Source organism: Zosterops lateralis (genome assembly GCF_965231275.1).
Source record: "Zosterops lateralis genome assembly, chromosome: 1".
NCBI lineage: Eukaryota > Metazoa > Chordata > Aves > Passeriformes > Zosteropidae > Zosterops > Zosterops lateralis.
Genome location: NC_139762.1, coordinates 11,793,391 through 11,806,716, shown reverse-complemented (window position 1 = coordinate 11,806,716; position 13,326 = coordinate 11,793,391). Strand labels below are relative to the sequence as shown.

The window sequence follows — 13,326 nt, the reverse complement described above, 5'->3', positions numbered from 1 at the left end:
ATATGAGTTATTAGAGAGATGCGTGTCCTTGAAAACAGCCCTTAAAATCTTGCACAATTAGGAAAATTCAGAATGATCCAGTGTATTTCCTCATAGCGAGAAAAGTCACTTTGATATATTGAGGAGCCAAAATGTAACACTGCATTGCTTTGAATAATAATTTTATTTTGAAAAGCCACATTTGAAGAGAGCCCTTTGTTAAAGACAGGAACACAGCTACTTTCATGGACCTAAATTAGGCTACAGAGAAATAGCTTCTTCAGAATTAATACCCCTATTGATAGCTTCACTGTTGCTCAAATGGATCTTTCCCTACCATCTACCTACAAATAATTCCATAGATGTTCATGTATCAAAGGACCAAGTCAGTACATTAGCCATGTGTGTTGGTCAAGGGATGAACAATACACAGGATAAAAAAGACCTTCCCCCCAAATATTTGTCTGTAAAATCAATTGTTTCTGCACAATACTGAACTGGCTGCCCTCCAAGGTAGGCCTTTTCATCCACAGAGCAGCAGCAGAATGAGAAACTGAAAACTTTCCCCAACATTAATATGCTTCTCCTGTGCTCTGAAGGACAACAGCAGCAGTGCAAGGGTCTGTTTTGGCCAGCTCAGTACAGGACTCCTCCTTTCCTAGGACTTGTGCTGAGTTAGTGGGACTCACACACATGCTCAGGGCTGCTTTCCAAAGAGAAACGACTGCCCAAACACTCTGACAAACCTGGGCTAGATTTGAAAGCAAAGCTCGTTCTTTGCTCCTTCATCCCATTTCTCTGAGTGGATGCTGCTAAACCAGTGCTGAAAACACGAAGTAGCCACTGTACAGGTGGCAGTGCCATCACCCTCGCCCCTTTTCACACTACATGGAGGACACCAGCTCAAAAAGACCCAGCAAGTGGTCCCCACCAAATACTGCCTTCTTTGTGTCACTACCCCTCCTGATTTCCCAATCCTTGCTACCTTAGGATGCTGTCTGGTTCTGGGACAGTCTCTTTTGGAACCACATTCTACACATCAGGCACGACTTGCTCTTGTGCCTGTATTCTTTGATGGGTTTCTTCTCCCTTGGTTTTTTTCAGTCTGGTTGCTCTGTCCAATTTGTCTTGGAGTCAAACTTATACTCTGGGGTCAAAACCCACCATGGCTAATACAGAAGCTTCATCACCCCTACACCTTCCTGTGCCTTCTTTTGGAATGGGAAAACAGGGTTCTCTCAAGGCACAACTATTGCATCTAGAAGCCAGAAACTCTTACAGACTTCAGTAGATCTTACTCCCTTCCTGCCCTGATTCCCCAGGATGCAAAAATGGGACTTTACCTTACCAGAGCACTGCAAGGATTAATTCATCTTTATGGAATGCTTTCAATACATAGGGGGTAACCTGATCATGCTTATATTGTGATTTCCAGTAACCTCATTCCATTGACATTCAAATCCCTTTTCACACTAGGATGAATATGTCCAGAATTAGGTAAAGAAATATCTCTAAAGAAAAGGCAGGTCCCTTGTAATGCATTTAAATTAAACAATCATTATCACCTTGTAATTTATGACCCAAACACAATCCCTTATTTTGATAAGTAAAACTCAGATGATTTCTTGTGATGTGCATATTGCTGAAATCCCAATATTGTTGAACATATGTTGTTTTCTGTTTAGCTGCTTTTCTTCTCTCCTTCAATCAACTATGTAAGGCTTTTTAAAGGAAATTTTAAATGCTGAAAACAGCACTGATATCTTACAAGTTTCCATCTGCACAAAGATATCTGTGTAATTTTTTTGCTTACCTTAGATGCCCATTGAAGGCATAGTACTGTTAACTGAATTCAGCTCTGTTTCTTAAGCTTGCATTATTAATTTTGCATCATGATAAGTTATTTACTCAAACAGGCAGCTAGTTCTTTCCTTAAAAAGTGATGTTATTTGCAGAAATGACCACACTTTTTTTCTCTCCAAATGAAGTTATGCAAATCTGATCTACTAAAGTAAATGTTTCATAAAACCAATGACTGTTTAAATTGTGGGACTAAATTGTTTGTATATAAATATTACCTTTTATATTTCATTTGAGTTTTATGTAGATGAACACATTACTTTAATGGCCTGCATTTACAGAGGGAGACAGGGAGAGTCTGACTCTGAAATCCTCAGCAGCCAGATGGCTGCCTTTTCTTGCATGAGATTAAAAGATGTTTCTCATTCACAGCCCTGCTTCGGAGGCAAATTAATACAGGCAGCTAAATTGCTTGTGTTTTTGGAATAAAATTTAAAGAGAACTTTTAAAAGCAATTGGTGTCACAGGTTCCTAGAGCAGATTGCTCTCCAGGTACAGCATGCTAGTTTTAAACATTCAGTAATTAATGGAAAGTATTCCGTGTTAATTGACTGCTTCAGGAAAGGGAAATATAATGACTCCTTATTAATCATGAAAAGAGACATACAGTACAGAAGCACTGCAATAATTGCACTAACGGTTGAGAAATGTTAATTAATGAAAAGAACAATGATGTAAGAAATTAGCACCATAATGCTTGCTGCTGATGGAAATTCTGCTTTAAATACATTATTTAGCATGGCAGCCACTGGATGATGCCTTATATAGCAGACACCTCGTACCCTTTCCTTCAGTCAGCTACCCAAGTTCCAAATGTTGCTGGTGTTTTGGGTTTTAATGAGCTAAAATATGCTCTCCAAACTACATTTTCTGAAGCATTTTTAGTTTGAACTCCTGAACTCAAAACTACTCAGACAGATTGACAGTGTTCAACTTAGGTAAAAATGTTATCCAAGTGTAAGAGAGCCTGTTAGCATTTGTGTGGTGGGAAACAACTTCTTAGATGAGCTGAGCTAAATAGGTTTGCCAAGAAGATAACTGCATCATGACTTCTTTCCCCTTTTTAATTTTCCACTCATTAACCAATTAGCTGTCCCCTGAAGAATGTAGAGACAAGCATGCTGTCATATTTGTGCCTAACTTGATGTAAAAATTCATAGGCTATTGATATGCAGAACTGTTCTGGCAACTCCACCACTGGTAGCATGGAGGTCTCAGTCATTAACAGCTGGAAGGTCCCAAGGTTTCTACCATCACTCTACTGCACCTTTAAGGCAGCAACAGAGTGAGACGTATCCATTACTCTGAACACTTTAGAGAAGGTCAAGCTATCAATTACAAATAAATTTCCAGAAAGCCTAAGTCTTCTCTTCTTTTTCCTATTCAGGACCAGGATTTAATTCTCATGGATGTCTTCATATCTTCATGGTCATTTGTGCAAAGAAATGTCAGCCTATGAGACACTCAAAGATTTTGGGGGAATTGTAGCCACCTAAGTCATGTGTTAGCTTGGCTGTATGATGTGGGGGTGGTACTTACGTATGGCAAGCAGCAAATAAAGGTAGAATGACAAAAGCTCTCATTCTAGCTCTACCATTGCAAGTGAAACTCCATAGATGCAGGAAAAAAAAATAAAATTCTGCTAAATGAACATCTATCAAACACAAAATGCTTTTAGAAAGAACATCTCCAGATAAGAAGCCTCCATTTGCAGCAATGCAAGATGGAAAATCACATCCCATAAGTGAATAGCACTACAGTAATCTCAAATCCTCCCAGAGGGGTAATCAGCCCATGGCTGTATAATGACCCAATAGTGCTTTCTGTATCATAGAATAGGGACAGGAGTAGTTTCATCCCTCATCCCTCTAACCCATGTGCTGGCCTTTTGCTGATTTTCCAAGGGTAGCTCCAGTATGGCCATCCCTCTACCCATGTCTCTTACTGCTCCTGAAATTGTTTTTCAGGTGGAACATCCTTGGGCTCCAAGGCGCTCTCCTCAGCTCCTTCATCGAACCCATGTACTTGCACAGCATTGTTGTGGGAAGCCTCTACCACACTGGCCACCTGTCCCGGGTGATGAGCCACAGGATAGAGGACATTGGCCAGCTGCCAGCCTCGTACAGGCGCAATCAGCTGCTTCTCAGTGGTAAGCAAAAAACACCTGCCTGCAGGACAAATAATCCCCCCTCCCATCTCTAGTCATGCTGCTTACCAACAGGAATGCTTTTTGAGTGTAAGTAGGCTGTTAATTCACACCTTTTTTTTTTTCCCTGAAGAACATGAATTTGTAGAGTGAAGAAACCAATGTGTTTAAATCCAGTTCCTCTTTCATTAGCAGTGGCCACAAAAAAGGTTCATTACTGGATACAAGCTGACTAGGAAAGCAACCACTGTACATTGAACACTTAGAGTGGAAAAAAAAAGTATGACTAAGTAAAACATTTCTAAAAAAACAGAAGGAAGTTTTCAGTGAATTTTATGTTTAACTGTCTTCAAGTCCTCATGAAGCATGTGAATGCTAAGGGACACCAGTTCTGCACTGGATTAGATCCTTATTTTAATCTTTGGTAATTGTTTTTCAGGAGGATTCCCTGAGACCTCAATAGGATGTCAGTGTCACAGAGCTGGGAGGTCAGAACATTTTAGGGAATTTCCTTTCAAAGTCCTCTGAGTTCTGCAGTCAGAATAGTGCTGGCTTATACCTTATCTATTTCATGGTCTTTTTTGTTGGTTTTTTTTTTTTTAGTATGTCCTTGTGACAAAATTTGTTTGGCTGAGGCAGAAGTGATAGTTTAGCCACTAGGGAAATTCCCAGGTTCTGTGTGGTTTAGTACATCTGGCAAGTGTAATATGCATGTATGTGTTGTAAGGTGAACAGGTCAAAAGGCTTATCCTTTTCTGAACGGCTTATCTCCATTTTTTAACTCTTCAGTGCAGCTGGACAAAGACTGCAATGCAAGTGAGTAGGAAGCTGTGATCCACACTCTTTCTCCTGTTTATGTCCCCACTTGTCCCTCCTGCTTGGGCAGGGCATGGGCAGGGCTCAATCCGCCTCTTCCTTTCCACATGGCATTGTGATAGGGAGGAAAGAACTCACAGTAGGCCAGGCAATATCTCCCCTTTCCCAAATCTGGCTGTTATTTTGACAACAAAGCCCTGGATGCCAAAGCTGCTGCATCTCCCCCTGGGAAAGCAGATCTCATCCTGTGCCAGCCCCAGCACACTGTGAGTGCACCCATACATTAACATCAAAGGCACATTCAATTTCCCTGTGTCTGCAGGATGTACAGGGAAATCCACTTCAACTGTTGAAGGATTGAAAACACAAGAAGGGATTTTATAAGAGTTTTCACCACAGAACAGCTACTGCTTTGCTGGGTTGGCTGTGCAGAGTAAAAGCAGTGGGTCATACTTGGCCACAGTGTGTGTGTGAATGTCCAAGAGTTGTTGCCAGAGATTTCAAAGGAATAAGAAATACATCGGAGAGGGCCTTGTGTCACTTTAAATATCTGTATGTTTCAGTGCTGTCTTCCTCCTTCCCAGAGGTTTCTGTTTGGAAAAGCATTGGCTTTGCTTTTGGGTTCTGTCTGTGGGTTTTCCTCAGCCCAGGAGAAGCAGTCGGAGGAATCTCTCTCTCTCCCTCAGCATTGTTTTTGTCTCTAATGCCATTATTTGTAATCTTCCCTCCCCACACAAATCCCAGGGAGGCAATGCTGATTAAAACTTACATTGCTGAGGCTTATGCTGCAATTCTTTTTTCTGGAAAAACCAGCCAGGAGCATATCCAGTGTCTAAGGAAATGGACACCTAGAAAAAGCTTCTGCAAATGCATTAGAAACCAGACCTACACAATCTCAGCCAGGCAACTCTGCCTCCCACACTTGTCTTGGATGTCAGACCAGCCCAGGACTGCAGGAGTCCTTAAATTACAAGGGTGTCAATTATTTTGCCACTTGATCACAGCAGTACAAACATTCCAATGGAGAGGAGAGTCATGGTGTGTGATGAGGAATACTCCTTGGCTCCACTGAAAAATAATCAGTGAGGTTTCCTACTCAGTTTTCTACCAGCCCCAGCCAGATGGAACTCCACTCTTCCACTGAGATTACTCTTGGGTGTAATTTTTAGAAGAAATGCCTTTTTTATATCCTGTTCTCTTAAGATTGAGGCTGTTTCAAAGAATATCCTGATGGGTTAAGAGGTTCTGCTGGGACAGAGAGGAGAGAGAGGACAGATTTCAGTTCACATCCCACAGTACTCCAATTCATATTATTTGTGCAAAGACTTTTCTTTTTCTTTCAAATCCTACTGTCTTCTGTTGTACTCTTCATTGTGTGGGCTTTTAGAAGGATGTTTTACATAGAGGAGAGAAAGTAACCTAAATTATTTGAGTGTTACTTTCTAAATAAATCAAAACAACTAATTGTGGAATGAAAAATACGGAAGAAACTTTTAAAAAAATAAAAATATCAACAATCAGAGAATATATTCATGCTCTATATTTGTCTGTTATGACTCTCATGTTTTTTTTTCTTTAAAACCTCCTCTTTTGTGTTCAGCAAATGATGTGAAAATATCTGCTATTTACCTTAATACATGTACCTATATATGATAGCTGGGAAGAGAAAGCACGAAAGCCAAAGGAGCCCAGGCAGGTTTCCAGGCACTGGGACCAGCCTGGGCTACTCTCACAGCCCCCATCTGTGAGCACCCACAACCTGCTCTCCCCTCTGTGCAGACTTTCCTTCTCTTCCTCTAGGCAGGGATTTCACAACATTTTCACTTATTTAGTGTCCTGTGGCAACTTTGCATGGCAGGGTGTTTGCTATCATGCTTTTTGGCACTCAAATCCTCTAAGCCTTTGGGTGCTATCTTGACAGAGAGTCCTGCATAATGTCAAACAGCTGATTTTGATCTGTTTGCATCTTGTTCTGTGTAGAGATGCTCGAGCAGTGCTGCAGAGCTATCTGATTTTCAAGCTCTCAGTTTAAATCCTGTTGCCTAGGTGAACTGGAGTTTTAGATGCAGACTGATCTGTTATCTCTGGGGGGGAAAAAATTGAAAGAGGTATTAATACAACATGAATGTGTTTACAAATCCTGGGTGAGGTTATGACTTAGCTGTAATTCTCTTCTACACATGGTAGCGAGTTCAGTCCCAATGACTGAGATGATTTCTGCAGTTCCAGCTTTGCCACCAATATAAAGTGAGTTTGCCACATATTTATTTTTTCCCTTAAATGGCCACCTTTCTCTCTCTGTGCAGGCTAAGTTCCATTTGGCTCTAGCAGCTCCCTCCCAGGGCAAAGGGGATGGGGAGAGAGGGGACATATCCCTCAGTGGCATTCCTTCTCACAATGCTGAGAGGCTCCAGGCAGGATGTAGCGGCTGCCTGCAGAGGCAGCATCCTGGCCAGACAGACCCTGCATAGCCCTCCACTTCTCCCGAGGTGTCTCTCAGGAGCTTTCCAAGCTCAACATATACAGTGATGGATGCAGCATTCCCACCAGCTCCCATCTCCCTCCCATTGTGCCTCAGACCAGCAGGTGCTCATGGCATGCATCTGTTTTGAAAATGAGATCCTGGGCAACAGGGCACTTTGGAAAGGAGGGGCTTTGATCTCATTTCTTTAATCTCCTTCTCTCTGAACAGCCCATGTCAGTACTTCTCTCTCTCTGCAAAAGTTCTTTAAAACCCTCTCAGCAGAAAATGCAAAGGACCTTTCTCTGGTGCCCTCCACCCAGCAGCAATGAAAGCAGTGCACACCATGAGCTATCACTGGAGCTGCTGCAGGCAGGAGCTGCCATTTGGAAACACAGACCCAGTTCTGGCACTGGCCTGTGCTGGAGTGGCTGTGCCAAGCAGCTCCTGCCCACCAGCACAGTCCCCACCTGCTGCTCACCATGCTGGCTTTTGCTGTCCAGGTCTGCAGGCTAGTGACCCATGCAGCAAATTAGCAGAGAGGGACACAACAACTGGATCCAGACACATTATCCAAGGTCCATGTTTTCAAAAATATTCAAACTGCTTCAGGTCACTCTGTGTTTTCCAGCCTTGGAAGCTCCCAGTGTTGATTCTTCGCTGCAAAAGCACTAATGAGCAGGGCAAGGCAGAGCTCTCTTGTTTGCATTTGTAGTCTGCTGGAAAATAAGCCAGCCACTTTCTTTATTCTTCTTATTTTCTTGTAAAAAATAATCCTTCCCCCATTTCAGGTACAAGAAATGAAAAAGCATCAGGAATCATGGAAAGGTTGAGCTACACAAAATACTTAAGAAGAGATGGAAATTCACCTGATTAAAAATAACTCATGTACACACCCACAGCTGACCTTGCAGCCCTGGTCTGCATTTAGAGCCAAGGGACATCTCACTTATCAAGGCATTGGCTCAGTATGTGGCTCAGATGTCCAAAATTGGCCATGTGAATAATACTAAGGTCATGCAGTCATCCTAGGTGACTGTAAACATTCCTATTGCAGCTGTATAAATTACATATGATGCATTCCAGTCAAAGATGTCCCAAATATGTCCATTAGGACACTAACTAGCTGTTGAAGAAATTGGTGATCCAATTGGTGCTCCAATTCCAACAGAATTGGAATCTCACAGGCAGACACAAGGTGGGGACCAAGAGTGTTCTGTGTAGGTCTGTGATGTCTACAAGGTCATTATTAACTTGGATTTAATAATCTCTCTGTGATGATGAAATGTATTGTTTTGTATTTGCTTATCCCCTGGGGTCTAGCCATCCCCTCACAGCAAAGATAAATATGCTGGACTGTGGGAAGCTCACCTGAGAACTCATGGCCAAAGCACTGTACTGCTTAGCTCTTTTTAAAAATCTGTTATCCCATTAAAGCCTTTGTGAAAGATTTCACTAGCAGCCATCACTCTGCTGTCAACAGCTCACACTCCAATCCAAGGGCTTTCTTTAGGCTAATGGAAGGTTGTTGGAATGCATTTCCCACACCAAGCAGGTGTTTCTATATAAGGGAAAAAGTTTCAGCTTACTTAAACATATAAGGAAACCAAACTGTGCCCTTTTCATTTTTGTTGACTCAGTGCCAACAGAGGAGCACTGATTGGCTTTTAATAATGTACCTCAAACCCTGTTGCCAATTTCATTGGGCAGGATACCAGGTGGTCCACCTAGACTATCTAGTACAAGGAACTCAAGGGGTTTTTAGGGTGTCCTAGCAAGGTGTCAGAAGCTTCTCGGACACCCGAGCTTGGCTTTTTCTTTTGTTTCTTTAACGTTTCTTATTTTTCATTTATTAAACCTTTTACTTTTACAAAACCCACCTGAAGAGCAGTCTCGCTAATTTATTTAAGCCATTCTGAAAGTGCAAGTAACCTTTAGAGATCTGATACATTTACAGGGGGCACATAACACTCTGGCCACATGTTATACTGTATCAGAAGATTTTCCTTCAAGGTGAAAAAAATTTATAGGAATTGCTAAGTTATGTCTCTCCAAGGCACTGTTAAGTTATGTCTCTTCAAGGTACTTGGTCTGGTAAGGTTTAACCAGTGGTGACACAGTGCAGTGCACAATGCCAGCGGTTCACTGAGGGTGCTTCCTGTGCCACAACAACAGGAGCAGCCTCCGAGTGAGCACTGGAGCTCACTGGTGTCCTCTCCTGCAGGGGTGAGCCAGGCTGGTGCTCGGCAGCCCGGGAAATCCCCCGGCTTCAGCGTGAACTGGATCACGGGGAGCGCGGAGCTGGAGGTGCTGAACGCCACCACGGGCAAGCGCAGCTGCGGCGGCCCCTCGCGCCTCTGCAAGCACATGTTCTTCACCCGCTGGGCGCGGCTGCACGGGAAGGTACGCCTGGGCCACGGGGGGCACCAACCATGGGCTGTCCTGCAGACCGTGGGGAGGGAGAGATTATAAAGACAAGGAAAAAACTGGTTTATTAAGCGTCAAAAACTCTTTCCTATTGGGAAATGAGTGGGAAACAAACAAGACAGAGGGATGACACTGGGGAGGGAAATCTGGAGATAATTCCACCGACAAAGTTATTAGTGATGGCGAAGGAGACTGCAGCATGGGCAGGTTTGAGCACAACCCCAAAGAGATTGTGCTGCTCTGCAGGACGCCACAGGGGAAGGAGGCTGGTGGGACTCATCCCATTCCAGGCAGTGGCATGGTCTGTCCTGGCAGCAACCCTGAGCCTTGTGGGGAGCAGAAGAGACAAACTAGGATTTGTGCCCCAGGATTGGTCACAGTGTGTGTGTCACAGGTCTCAGCCTAGGGTAGGAAGCACAGTGGGTAGGAAGAGAAGTAAGAAGGACTCCTGCCACCCCTAGAGTGGAGGGGTCCTCACAGAAACAAAACTGGGGCCCTGACTGGAACTATGGCTGGGAGAGCTGCAGTGCTTCTGGCTCATACCATGGATGAGGTTGCAGTGAGCAGGAAAGAGTAACTTGTGGCTGAGCAGGGCACTTTGCCCTTGACAAAATGAGGGATTTGATAATGTCATCACTCTGTTCCTCTGGGGAACAAAGGGAACAAAGAGGCAGCCCGAGAGAAGCCACTGCTGCCAGGCCAGCTTGTGCCCCACTGACACCCAGGCTGGCAAGGTCACCCTTCCTGACTGGGCCAGTACAGCTCCAGCCATGGAGTGCTGGCACACACAGACAGGAGCAGCTCATTGCAGGCTGCATGTTCACCTTCTCCTTTAATCTGCCTCTCAGCATCCCTCCTGTATAGAGACAAAGAAAAAAGCTGTTTGCTCATCCAGCTTGCCTTGGGGGTGCCTTTTCCCAGAGGTTTGGCACAGTAGAGACTTGGGCAGGTCAGAGGAGTTTGTTTAGTCCTTCTGCAGAGCAAAGGGTGCTCCCTCCTGCACGTCCTCCCAGGGGCACTGGGCCCGTGACATTGCTCAAGGCAGCTTCTCATGGATGGTTCCAGTGTTCCAACAGAGCACTCAGATTTCCCACACCAGCACAAACTCTGATTGATGCCTGATTTCTGCCTGTCCTGGACATGTTCCACATTGCCAACAAGAACAGACTACAGAGGGGAAATGAGAGAGTATGAAAGGCAATGCTTCTTCTTTTGTGTCTGGGCATTACTTGGAAGCACTGAGCTGCTGCACTTCCCAGGCTAAACTTTCTTTAAAGGAACATATGCTTTAAAGATCTCCAGAAAGGATTTTTTGTTTTGTTTTGTTTTGTCCATAAAAATCATCTTAACTGAGAAGTGGCATTTGTAGAACACACCAACACTTGCTACTGCTTATGCCCACTCCAAGGCAGAGCTGTTCACCCCTTTCCTCCCCACAATGGCTCAAAACCAGCATTTATTGCTTCCCTGGTTTTCTGGTTGTTAAACCAAAAGCAAACACACAAAGCACAGTGATTGCTTATGAAATGTAGACAGGAAGATTATACGGCTACTGAAGCCTCCTGTTTCTTTTGGCTCATAGGTTGGGTTTTTTATTACTTTTTTTTCCTCTTCCCTGATTTTTGTTCTGCAGCTGAGCACACGAGTACCGAGCCATGGAGAGATGCCATCAGTGTACAGCGAGGCAAAGCTGGTGGCTCAGACCTACCAGTCTGTTAAGCAGCAGCTGTTTAAAGCATTTCAGAAAGCTGGCCTGGGCACCTGGGTGAAGAAACCCCCAGAGCAAGATCAGTTCCTACTAACTGTGTGAATCACTCCACATCTTTTCTACACGACTGGACCACACCAACTGGAGAGAAGGCGAGGCAGGACGTATGAGCAGAGAGAATTGAAGCAGTTTGAGATTAGTAGCAACCTCCATGGGAATATTTGCTTTTAATCCTGTATTGGAAATACATAAGTAGAAGTGTGTCTGATGCACTGAAGTCAACTTTAGAAAACTGCTTTTTCATGATCCCTTTCCAAGAATGTACCTGCCCAAATTATAATGCCACCCCCACCAAGATTCTGCTTTTTATTGTTTATTGCTGTTAGTTATTACTGATTTGAGGTGTTAGTGGGCCACCTGTCTGATCCAAAATAGACCTTTGTTTTCCCTCACACAATCAGTGCAAAATTCATCACTGAATAATGGAAAATAGTGAGCAGAAATGGAGTACCCCAGGCACACAGCATGACAGCAGGTCTCAGAGCATCCATAATCATCCACCAAAAAAGGTTCCTAACCTCTATGCAAAAATCATAATAAACTGCCTAAATCGGTGACAAAAAATTTGGATCTCAAAAAAATGGAGCATTTTTAAACTGATTTTTCCACTGCTAGCTCTGAGCACAAAGCCAGGCATCAGGATGCCCTTGGTTTTTACACTTATTCCCTCTGTAATCTTGGACAAACCACTTCACAACTAATCTTCAACTCTAGTCACAATTCGAACGCTGCAAATTTTACTTGTCTGGGCCCAGTTCATCTTACATGCCTTTCAGGCATCAGCCAGAATGCAGATCCTTGTCAAATGGGTGGTTCACCCCTGTGCTGATGGTGGAGGTGCACAGCTCTGCAGAGGCTGCCAGTGGGGACCAGTGTGACCATGCTCCTGGCTCTGGACCTTCAGGAAGCTACCTAAAGTCAGGCAGGCTGCAGCCAGAGCCTCAGATCTCCACTCTTCTGGTGATCCACAGCTCTGAATTAAGTGGGTGTGAGCTCAGGATGCTCCATGCATCTGAACAATCACAGGATTGGGTACCCACTAGTAAAACATCCACAAACAAGAGAGCACATTTGATACTTGGCTCTTCCCTGCCTCAGTTTCTCCACCTGTCAAATGGGGATAATGATAAATGCTTCACAGCTAAGGAACTTGGCAGGATCAGAATGCTCTGGTCATATGCTACAATGTAAAACAGATTTTGTCACTCTTGCAGTGAGTTTAAACCTCTCCACACAGTCCAATTGACAAGCACAGCAGATGCAACCACAGGTTTGGGTCTTACTCCATGCATGAGCTTTCAGATTCTAGCTCTGTGTAAATGCCAAGTATTATTATTCTTCATGATCATCTGCAGCCTGAAAAGCAGATGGGTTTTTTCACTTAGGAGACAAGTATCACCCAACATTTAAATATTTTCTTCATAACTGGGCTGGGTCTGATACAATCTCATCTTTGAACCATCCCGAACTTCATCAGAATGCAGAAGATATGGTCATGGGAGAACTGAGCTTTGATAGTCCCACTGCAAAACCAATCTTCAAACACCCTGTACATTTCTCTAAGTTTCTGGGTTTTTAGATGACAGGATTTGCGGGTATATAACTACTGTTTTCTTTTTATTCCTGTGATTCTCTTTAAATCTGTATATAACATGCTGCTACTGATTTGTGATAATTGTCTTGGTATTTTCTCAGAACTGTCAAGCTGAGTTACTTTTCAAACAACACAAGGCTCATATTTTTCCATGTAATTTCCTTTACACGGGAAACTGTTCCTATCAATAAAGATAGATGCTCTTTGTATAGGGTTTATCACGTTTGGAGAGCCATATACAGTAAATACATTGTTTATTGATGCCCACAATAGAA

General features: G+C 43.5%; 1 protein-coding gene across 1 annotated transcript in view; it reads left to right on the top strand.

Moving 5' to 3' along the window:
* The window catches only part of ADARB2 (adenosine deaminase RNA specific B2 (inactive)), a gene marked incomplete at its 5' end in the record, with an annotated part of 315,984 nt that extends 303,195 nt beyond the window's left edge, over nt 1-12,789 (top strand). The window contains 3 exons of the mRNA XM_083866765.1: nt 3,807-3,988; nt 9,487-9,665; nt 11,323-12,789. Coding sequence (XP_083722891.1) covers nt 3,807-3,988; nt 9,487-9,665; nt 11,323-11,499 — 538 coding nt within the window. The 3' untranslated portion in view covers nt 11,500-12,789. The remainder of the gene's footprint in view (nt 1-3,806; nt 3,989-9,486; nt 9,666-11,322) is intronic.
* Nucleotides 12,790-13,326: the final 537 nt, after the last annotated feature.